General features: G+C 35.9%; 1 protein-coding gene across 1 annotated transcript; it reads left to right on the top strand.

Moving 5' to 3' along the window:
* The first annotated feature begins 5,472 nt into the window (after positions 1-5,472).
* LOC137404777 (tigger transposable element-derived protein 1-like) lies at positions 5,473-7,299 on the top strand. The gene has a single exon (XM_068091008.1). It carries the CDS (start codon positions 5,473-5,475, stop codon positions 7,297-7,299), a length of 1,827 nt encoding a protein of 608 aa, XP_067947109.1.
* The last annotated feature ends 4,548 nt before the right edge of the window (positions 7,300-11,847 follow it).

The raw sequence follows: 11,847 nt of genomic DNA, 5'->3' as shown, positions 1-11,847 counted from the left end.
GATCTTTACTACAATATGAAGTGGTTCCATCCGTCCATTTGTGTGAAGCTAGGGTTAGAGGACAGGATAAAAGATTACTTCGTACAGGGTTTGAACTCATGACATTTGGCTTATTAGCTCAACATTCTAACAACTGCACTGATCAAATGCCTTCCAGAATTTCTGAATAATCGTGGAAATTTTAGTTTCTATGATGTATGGGTGCACCCAACAATCTCTCAGACAGACTACTAGGGTACTAGTGATAATAAGTTACTCATCTCTCAAAAAGTAAGTCATACAGCTGCTCTGTGCAACTTACACTGATAATATTGTCTGGGCAGTCAAGTGTACAAAAACGTTTCACCGTGGCTGGGATTTGAACCTTCAGCAGTGAGCAGTTACTAAAATTTTGACTCCCCACTACTTATAACAGCTCTAAGTACAATACTAGCGTCAAGCAAACAACTTAATAATAAAACAACAAACTCTCATAAGCTTTAGTAAAGCGTTTTTAAAACTCGACATACCAAAGAGAAAGAAAGTTTTTTCAACCTCTTTTACCCCAAACCTTCACAATATATGCAATTAGGTAGCAGTTGAAACATCTTGTTGTATGGTTGCATTTGCATCAAAATGACCTTCATCTAAGCTACGGTCAGTGTAGCGGCAGCAGGCTTCATAAACTGACTGTTTCATTCTTTGAACATTTACTATTATCTCAGTTAATAGCTGAATTGAGGTAACTGTGTGCATTTATTATGTTTACAAGTGTGTTTTGAATTTTATTCTCTTTTGAGTGTCTTACATAATATTTTTGTATAACTGTGTTCTGTCTCTAATTAGGAAAATTAGAGTCTTCTATCATATAGTTTATAAAATACTATTTAAACGTATAAAATGTCTGTCTATGAAATCTTGGCTGATTGACTGCAGCGACAGAAGAATTCAGAAATGGAGAGTATACAAATGCAGACTTTGTGTTAATACCTCATAACACTGTCATCTAGAATTAACGACGTTAATCTAAATATGCAGTTTACGCTTACACAGTTATACAAAAATATTATGTAAAACACTCAAAAGAGAATAAAATTCAAAACACACTTGTAAAAATAATAATTTGGAAAATTGAAAAAAAAATACTGTGGCTCTACTGTGATATTGGTAATCAGTATCAGGTAGAAGTATGACAGACAGACAGACAGCATGCATATGTTAAAAACTTACAGAGATTCATACAGATGATGGACCTGAGTCTTTTGCGCAGGAAAGCATTTACCTACAAACAATTTTTATAAACGTTTATCAAGTTTTAAGTGATATCTATAACTCTCACAGCAAGTAATCAACTTTACTCACCAACATTCTTGAAAGTAACAAGTTTAGAAAAAACACATATGAAGCGATGAAATGTAAAAGAAGTTTCACTCATATTAGCAGTTAGTAGAGCATCTACTAGGGCTGTTATTGTACAACTATAAAGTTGGCACAACGTCTGCATTGTTGTATGATAACAAGGGGAATATCTTGTTGATGTTGTTCAAGAGTACACAACTCACAAACCAAGCATGGTCATACCGTAAACATTAAATTTTACTACTAAAAAAATTGTTATTTTAACTCTACTAAAACGTGCTGATTTGCATCACCATGGCAACAGTGTGTTATGCAATTTAACTGTGGTATTTTTAAGTTGGACCAAAATACATTTTACAGCAAATCTTGAATTACCAAAGTTTTGGTAAAAAATTAAACCTCTTTCTTCTTCTCACTCTCCCTCTCTCCCCCTCTCTCCCTCTCTCTCCCTTTTCTCTACTCTCTCTCTCTCTCTCTCTCTCTCTCTCTCTCTCTCTCCCTCTCTCTCCGTCTCTCTACCTCTCCCTCCCCCTCTCCCTCTCTCTCCCTCTATCTCTTTTCTCTACTCTCTCTCCCTCTCACTCTCCATCTCTCTCTCTACCTCTTTCTCCCTCTCCTCCTCTCTTTTCCTCTCCCCCTCTCTCTCCCTCTCTCTCTCTCTCTCCTTCCCTCTCTCTCAGCCTTTATCTTACAGAGTGATCCAGTGTCTCAATAAATAACATTGTGCCAATAGAATGCAAAAACTCTGTAGTTACCAACTTGAGCGGTCAATATGTATTGTTTACCAGAGAGACATATTGAAAGAGCCTATGTGAAAGAACAACTTTGGTCTACTGTAGGGTTACTTTGTTCCCGAAGCATACGCCTCTACTGACTGCCTCTACTGACTGCCTCTACTGACTGCCTCTACTAGCAGCCTACTGACTTTAAATACTTTATGCAAAACTGCCCCAAATGAGACAAGGAATACCTATGTTGAGAATCATTAATTTTGATTTGAATTTTGATTTACTCTCATCAGCAAAATTAAGTAAACAAAAGAAAACAAGCTGAAAAAGTGATGAAGCCCATAGCACACATTAGCATAGCTAGTCGTTGCGTCGAGCTTGTCGTCATCGTATAATGAAGATGAACTTTTATGAGCAATTAGGTTGTATTCACTTGATAAAACATGTAATTTAGTTTTTTCTTGAAACTGGCCATTTTTGTCTATGTTTCTTTTGGTATTATGGAGCTGGTTCCAAAAATTGGCCTGTTGATTACCCACCCTGTGATTGCCTGCATGGGAAAAAGATTGTGGGAGATTTAGACAGAAATTGGAAAATTGAGTTTGATATACTGTGTGAGGAATGTACTTACAATAAAATTCATGATGGGCTAAAAGTATAACGTAGTATGAATATACTGATCTGATAGGTAGTATGGATGATGATTTGACAAGAGGTTTGGTGTGGCTGAGGCGGTTTTTTTGGTGTAAATGGCTCTTATCATGCGCTTTTGGACTGTTATCAAATTTGTAAGATGGGTGGGAGGTGCATTGCCCCATGCCTCAATGCAATATAAAAGATTGGAATTAGCTATTGAATTGTATAATAAAAGCAGAGGTTTCGGGGTAAATATTCAGATGTGCGGTAGAGTAAGCCTTATACGGGTCCCAGATGTTTTAGTAAATATTTGTTGTGTTTGTTCCAAGTGAGATTAGAATCAATAAAAATACCTAAGAATTTAGTGTGATCTGTCTGACAAATTAGTTTGTTGAAAATGAAAAAGGGATGAGTGTTAGCTAGATGAAATTTATTTTGAGGTTTTTGTAGTAACATGACATTAGTCTTATCAACATTTAAGGTCAGTTTGTTAGAAGTTAGAAGTTTTGAATAGCAAGAAGTTTGTGATTTAAACAATCTATATGCTCATTGATGTTAGGGGATTTGAAAAAGATTAGTGTCATCTGCATAAAGCGAAAGTCTGAAAAGGTTGGTGACTCGTGTTAACTCGTTTACGTCAATTAAAAAAAGAGTTGGACCAAGGATGGAACCTCGAGGTACATCACATGTTACATCTAGTATGGAAGATAAAGTGTTACAAATAATAGTGTGTTGTTTACGTTTGGTTAGATAGCTTTTGATCCAGTTAATTGCGGTAATGTCCAAATTAAGATTGTGAAGCAATCTGCATTAATACAGGACTTGACTCAGTTTTAGGATGAGCAACAGCTATGTCTTCACCAGTTTACTGAGAAAAGAATTTGTTAGTTATTTAGGGAGCTATAAATAATGAATACATATTTAGTCTATTAAAAAACACTAACAATTTATAACACTTCCTTAACAAGGTTTAACAACTAGGTCTACCTGTAATAACTAACTAGTGTACTAACTAACTAGTCTACCTACTAGTTACTAGTTAGTAACTAACTCAACATAAAACAAGTAGCTCTATCATTTTTAAACACTAATCTATTAAAATAATTAAAACACAATAAATAAAAAATAATTAAATAATAAAAAAATATAATAAAAATAAAATAATAAAAATAATAATAATAATAATAAAAAATAATAAAAAATAATAAATAATAAAAATAAAATAAAAATAATAATAAAAATAAAATAAATAAAAAATAATAAAATAATAATAAATAAAAAAAAAATAAAATAAAAATAATAATAAATAAAAATAATAAAATAATACAATATTTAAATAATTAAACACGCAAATAAGACTAATAAACTAATTCAAAAATGCATTAAGCAAATTAAAATATACTGACTATTAGTTTATTACTTGCATAGCTTTTTCCACTGTGGACTGATACAAATAACCAATTATACATATCCATTACTATTCCTTAGTTTTGTATGCGTAGTAATTATATGTGTAGCCATTATCTAATCATATGTTGAGGATGGGCCTGTTTTTCATTACAAACTCTCATGTACCTAGCTATTCTCTTTAACCTTGTTGAACTTGCTAAGGCTTGCCCTCTAAGATATAAATACCCTGTCTGCCGGGATATGTTCATTCTTGTGCACAATACAAAACATACTGCAACCTTCCCTGGATCTTTCTACGAACATCAACTAGCTCGACTTCACCTGCATTGCACCAGCATACACATTGCACCAGCAAACACATTGCACCAGCATACACGTTGCACCAGCAAACACAAGTGCACCAGCAAGCATCATTTTCAATTAACAGCCAGGCTGTTAATCTCTCAGATTGCACCAGCAACACAGCACACCAGCAAGCATCACCTCCAATAAGCAATTAGGTTGACAAACTCTCAGATCGCACCAGCATCTCAGATTTCACCCACATCACAGTGCACCAGCTGGACAGTTGCATCTCTCTGGTCATTTCAACTTGCCAGGACCCAAAGGAAGTGGTAGTTTTCTCTTACTAAAGCAGCAAGCAACAAGTTAAGAGTTGCGATCCCTTCAAAACAGAAGGTCAGAGATCAGACAACCCCTCTTAGACTAATAACCTAAATCTACTTCAATAGTTTTGCAGAATGTGTTTGCTTCAATGATACATTAATTTATCAAAGAATTATCGCAAGTTTGTGGTACGAATTGTCCAATATTCATTTGTCAATAAAATCTTCGATATATAACGGCTTGATTAAGAATGAGATGTCTAAACGAATTTACATCGTTGGAACCAACTTGACTAAAGCGTCCTTTCTTATAAAGCAAAGATATTATCTTTTCTACCAAGTTGGAGTTATTTTCGCTACGGCATTACCGCCAAAGCGGTAGTTCTATAGAATGGGGTTTGCTTATTAGCTCTGTTTATTTCCTGTATTACTACACCACCAAAGATCGATCTAAGGCGCGTAATATATCTTTTAAAAGACATATCTAACAGTTAATACCAACATTTGAACATGGAACTTTAAATATCGAAACAACTAGTGCCTTGAAATATGGTATATTACTAAATATTGCCTAAATTAACCTCTTTTTCGACAGACGACGTAAATTATTAAGGCAAATGTTTCACTCGACGTCCTTGGTAATTTACAACATCGAAGTTCGGCTCTCGAAGCATAATAATTTCAGGAATCGGCTGGTTCTACGGTAACCAAACACCGTTTACCGGTGTCTAACACTTTTTAGCATTTGAAAAATCATGATCTCCGTGCAAGCTAGTGGACATGGCAGTACTGGTAGAAAAAGAAAAAAGACCATGCTTTCCTTAGAACTAAAGTTAGAAATTATCAAGAAGCGTGAGCGTGGTGTACGTGTGAGTGATCTTGCCAAACAATACGGCCGGAACATATCTACGATTTCTACGATTCTTAAGCAAAAGGAAGTCATTAAATCAATTAAACCATCCAAAGGGATTTGCATCATCTCTAAACGTCGCAGTTGTACACTTGACGAAATGGAACGTCTTTTGCTTATATGGATAGAAGACCAAGAGATGGCTGGCAGTACAATTACCGAATCAATAATATGTGCAAAGGCAAGATCCATATATTATGACTTGAAGGCAGCTAATTGTGGGGATAGCATCGGAGGGAGTTTAACTGATTCTACAACCCAAGAATTTAAAGCATCTCGGGGTTGGTGGCAAAATTTCAGAAAACGAACTGGGACTCTTTCAGCTGGCGAAACTTCAAGCTCAGAAATCCAGGCTGTCCATGAATTTTCTGTACTATTTGAAAAAATTGTGCAGGAAGAAGGCTATGTACCGCAACAAGTGTTCAACTGTGATGAAACCGGCCTTTTTTGGAAAAGGATGCCTCGTCGAACATACATTACTATTGAAGAGAAAAAAAGGTGTGGACATAAGCCTATGAAAGATCGGTTGACTCTCACTCTATGTGCCAATGCCAGCGGTGACTGCAAAATTAAACCGCTGTTGGTTTACCATTCAGAAAATCCTCGTGCTTTCAAGGCTCATAAAGTCAACAAAGACTTGCTGCAAGTTTTTTGGCGGGCTAATGCAAAGGCAAGGGTTACTAAACTCTTTTTTGCTGAATGGGTCAACCAAGTTTTTGGCCCTGCTGTCAAGAAGTACCTTCAAGAGAATAGTTTGCCTTTGAAATGCTTGCTTTGTTTAGATAATGCTCCTGCACATCTCCTTGGACTTGAAGATGATATTCTCGATGAGCTCAAGTTTATCAAAGTGCTGTATCTCCCACCAAACGCTACCTCTTCCCTCCAGCCCATGGACCAGCAAGTAATGTCCAATTTTAAGAAACTTTATACAAAGCACTTGTTTCAGCAGTGCTTTAATGTCATACAAAGCACTGACTTGTCATTGCTTGATTTTTGGAGAAATGATTTTAATATTGTGCACAGCTTAAAAATCATAGATCTAGCTTGGGAGGAAGTGACTCGGCAAACCCTCACTTCTGCTTGGCAGAAACTTTGGCCTAATGTTGCTGCTTTAAGAAATTCTGAAGGCTCTGACTCTGAGCATGCATTTGAGCCTAATCCGGAGAATGTTGTGGAGGAAATTGTATGTATTGGCAAGTATCTAGATCTAGAGGTGGGTGAAGATGACATCACTGAACTTGTTGAAGAACACCATGAAGAGCTCACCACTGATGAACTTAGAGAGCTGCAGGAGATGCAAAGTGCTGAAATGCATGCAAAATTGAGTGGGATTGATGGTGGTGAAGAAGTAGAGAATATCATAGACTCAGCCGAGATTAAGCATATCTTAAGTTGCCATCAAGAGGTGGTTGACTTCGTTGAAAAGCATCACCCAAAAAAACTTCAAGTTTGCCGTGCAAATGCGGAATTCGACAAAATCTGTTTGACTCACTTTAGAAGCATTTTAAAAAACCGTGCCACACAGCTCTTTAAAAAATCTACAAAGCGGTCTAGCAAAGTTTCTACGGAAGTACGTCCAAGTGATAAAAAGAAGATTAAGACTGAAGGGAGTGGAAGTAAAGTAGAATTGAAAATAAAAGAACAAAATACTATTACAGTTCAAGTAATATAAGGAGAAATAAACTATCACTTCTTCGTCTATTGATTTGTTTTCTTCATCATCATCTTCTCGTCCACTTACACTATTTTATGCATATTATAAAATTGTATGTCTGTGGTCTGACAATTATTCTTTCAAAGATTAGCAATTGGACACAGCTCAACGTTTATTTGGTACATCAATATATCGAGTAACATCGAAGTGTGCGCTGCTAAATACAATTCTGCAACACTGTTTCATATAGTTCTTTACATGGGCTTGGTTTAGATCTAGCTCAACATGAAACACTGCTTAAGTAGAGTATTGTCATAAGTACAGTAAACCGAAGTATATCAACTAATTTTCACCGTTATTATACACTTGTACTTGCGTTGTTGTGTACAAAATATATTTCAAAACTGTTTTGACATACTGATTTTTTTCCATTCTTAATACTCTCAAAACTCGTATTAGTAGAATTGGTGTAAATAGTATGATGTGTTTGTTTCCTTGTAATATTATTTTTCAAATGTAGACTTTGATAATTCATAGTTAGCAGCCATGATTGGTAGCATTGTAAAGCTCTGTGATGTGCTTTTTGTGTGTTTCTGTGTCTACACAGTGGCCAAGGTAATAAGACATTACCTTGTCGTAAGTCAATAAGTCATTGCCTCTAGATCAGTGATTCATAGATCAGTAATAAAAAGGTTTCTGCTGATGAAACATTTTTGAAACAGTTATTCAGCTAGCAATTTGTGCAGAAGACCTGTGGGAGCTTCATTGAGCTTACAATGGGCTGGTAGTTCACCAGACCTGTGGACTGTATTCATTTATTTGAAAGTTTTGCTAGAGAATATTTTTGTTGCCACATTCAATTTTCAGCCATCTTGACAAGCAAGTTGGTGGTTTTCTGACTTTCAGCTTTTGTTAGTCACCACTTACAGCGTTTGATGGCAGTCCAATCATGTCTCAAAATAATTTTAATCGATGTATTTGTACTTATGTCCCAAGCTATTATACAAGTGGCCTACATGATTATATACGTAGTAGAAAGATGATATGTTCGTGCAAGCCTTGACTAGTATCCTAACTATGAACCTGTGGAAAGTTGACCTTTGCTTTTAAAACTTTGCCTTAAAACAATCGTCTTCAAACAAACTGTCTTGAAATTTGTGTTGAAGTGTTTTGATTTCAAAGTTACATCATCTGTCCTTTCCCGTTACACACAAACAAATCATTATGGGAGCATTATTCTCCAAAATTAATTCTTTCTATAGCATATTGGAATTGCTATGTAGGTAAACATTTAAAACCATGATTGCAAAAAAACTCCAGTATAGCTGTTACAGGCTTCCATAGCAAAAATACTAACTGGTTCCAAATCTGACAAGAGGTAAACAAAGTTGATGCGGCCTTTTTAATTCAAACATCACTTTAAAAACAAAGGTTAATAAATAGTAACATATTCACCTTTATTTAAACATCTACACCTTGTCGAAAGTCAGTAGGTAAGTCATATTCGGCCACATTGTAAAATTGCCATTTGTATTACATTTTATGTGACACTTGGTACGGATAGCAAAGCGCATATTGTTATGATCTAAATGGTCTTTAAAAACGTCGCAAAAAGCACTAATTTTTCAGGTTATCGTGTGATACCACCATAATCCTGATTTGACATCGCCTTCTTCAAACCAAATTTATCGTTTTACAAATTCAAGCAATGACAGCTCATGTAACAGACTACTTAAATTACAGAATTATTATGTCAAGTCGATTGTAACTAATGGTGAGCATGCAATGGTCAAACATATACTTACTATTGCCTGAACATACTAAAAGTTGATCAAATATACGACTCTACATGCAAAGGAATTTCCAACATGACATTCAGTATTTCACAACATCACAGTATTGTAAATAAATGTGAAGAGACTGGAGGTGAAAGTTAACAAATTTGAAAATTACCAAATGGAACAAGAAACTATACATCTGCTGTAAAGTTGCTCTAAACTTCTAAGCTGCGTAATTATGTCTATCGTCATGTCTGCCTTCACATGGTCGATCTTCTACATAATCAGGCGTATAACTCGGGTCGCCTGTACTAAAGTAAATTACCAATAATCATATCATTGATTTTATTTTTTTTATTAATCTATTCTTACATCTCTTACATGCATTTTCATCATGGTAGGTATAATTCTTAGCGGTTTCTACTAAGGAATTCTTATAACTCTGTGGCTGTGAAATAGAATAGTGTAGTTACAGTGCTTTTACTAAGTTTCCTTAGAGCGCTAGTGTAGTGACACCTTGGTGTGCCAGTGCTGAGGCGCTACGCTAGGCCGACAAGCAGATCATGTTTCTATCTATAAAAATGTTAGTTTGTCATCAGCTGTTTGTGTGTGCAGCTAAAGCGATGTAAATCTAGGAATGAAAAATCCACTTTGCACTGGGGTTGAACTCAGGACACCAGTTTTGCAGACTAACAAGCTAGCCACTACACTACACTGTCCTTGCCGTATTATGGAATAACTGCACATGATTATGCGGTGCTTGCGAAAATACTATTAGTTACCGCTAGCGTGTTTGCAAATAATGTTTGCATGAGAGATCATTGTGATAACGATTAGAAGCACACTTGTAAGCATAAGTAAGCTTCAGACGAACAGACACAGCCTTATTATAGTAAAGATTTATAGTAGCTCAAGTTACTCAAACACACCGGGTATTCATCTAGTAAGGCACTGTAGTCGAGTGATGATTGTGCGACACCTTAAGTCAAGGCATACGTTTGCCTATGAAGCAACAAAAATGCAAGACCTATGTGCGCAGAAAAAGTGCGACGCTGTTGGTCTCTTAGGCCATTTTCTTGGCATAAAGATGGTGCTTTGCACAGATGTTTAGTTTCCAAACAGGGACACTGAATCACGACACAATGAGGTTGGCATGGCTGTTTCCATAATGACATCGTAGCGCAATGTAGGGATATGTTGCAACACTATTTCTGTATGGAAACTTGGTAACTGTTATAGTAATCTTGATCTAACATACAAAGGTTTTGACATAGACATTGCTTTTGTAAACCTACTTACAAATAAACACCAAATATAATCTTTCGTAAGACAATCACCCAGTACGATTCAGTAGTGCAGATACTGTTATTAGAATGGTGTCAAGGGTTCTGTAAGCAACGTAAAATTGTCTCAGATCATTTTTTGCTTTTATGCCTCTTGTTCTGCACCGTACAAATTTGGGTCCAAGTCACTTAATATAGAAGTAGTTATCAGACCTTTGGACAATAATGCCATGCAACAGTAACAACAACAGTGTAATTTTAGTAAAGCAGAAATTAATTTTGCAAAAGTTGGTTTTTTCAGGTTTTTTGTAGTGATTACTTTGTCATTTCGCAAAAGCCAGTGATGAACTTGAAATTCAAGAAAACTTTTACAACGGAGTGTACGGTATATTACTCTCCGAAGCCATGATACCTTTGCATATGCATTTTCGAAGTTTATCTGAATTGACATCTTGTTTGTGTACGAAAGATTTGCGAGGGAGTTCTACGGCTCGGTCTTTAAATTGCAGTCAATTGATTGGCACTAGCGTAACATCTAGGCTGACAAAATTTGAATTTATCATTTAGGCGTTTTTACTATTTTCCTTGTTACGTCCTTTAACAACTGTTGTTGCTTGGTGAGGATAAACCTACAATCATTAGCAGTAACAACCATATCATTGAAATACCTCAAATTTTTTCTGTTGTAATTATCATTTGCCGCCATGTTTACAGTCAGCGTTATTGGGTTGTTCCCTGAAACATCTCTACTTTGCGGATACATGAAATTTCAAAGCCGCGTCGCTCTATGATGGAAACTATGATTTTCTTCGAGTAAAAACCGTCTCTATGCTTATATGTGGCCTTTGCATCTTTGTCTCGCTCCATAAAACTGGAGGGTTATTAAAAATGCTGGACTATGACAACAGCTTGCACCACATTCAATTTGGTGCCACGCTGGTACAAATATGAGTGACTGTTAGTCTGTCAACAAGCACAAAAATATCACATAATGTATTTTGTGTCTATAAGGTATAGTTTAATTATCTACTGCAATAACTTGAACAATGTTCGAGTGTTTGATAGTGTTAGTAATCAAAAAACCCTATTTAGGTATGTACCGTAGTAGAATTTTAAACGTTCTGTTACCCTATGACACTTATATATTTGCTTCATCTAACTTTCGCATTTTCGCAGTCATCCTGTCACGAAAATTTCATGAGCGAAACTAAACTATCATAACGAACGAGCGAAAACCCGAAATTAAATAGCTTTGTTCATTGGTATCCACAATAAAATCGTCATATTAGAAATGCAGGTAACCTTTGTGTGTGGTTGGGCTCATTGGGCAATTTCTGCTAAACTCATTATAGCTAATACGCCGACTGAGCAGCGTGGCAAAGCAAATTGAGATAACAAGTTGTTTTGGAAAAGCCAAGACAAATGAGGAAGATGATGATATTAGTTTAGTCACTGAATTTGTAACTGATGAGGATGAAAACTGAACAGGATGAAAGTCTGGTAGG

The sequence above is a fragment of the Watersipora subatra genome, chromosome 9 (assembly GCF_963576615.1).
Source record: "Watersipora subatra chromosome 9, tzWatSuba1.1, whole genome shotgun sequence".
Classification (NCBI taxonomy): Eukaryota; Metazoa; Bryozoa; class Gymnolaemata; order Cheilostomatida; family Watersiporidae; genus Watersipora; species Watersipora subatra.
This window is presented reverse-complemented; position numbering and strand designations above follow the sequence as displayed.

Bases quoted from the DNA above. Each gene is read 5' to 3' on its own strand.
- LOC137404777 (XM_068091008.1), top strand. From the start codon at position 5,473: ATGATCTCCGTGCAAGCTAGTGGACATGGCAGTACTGGTAGAAAAAGA.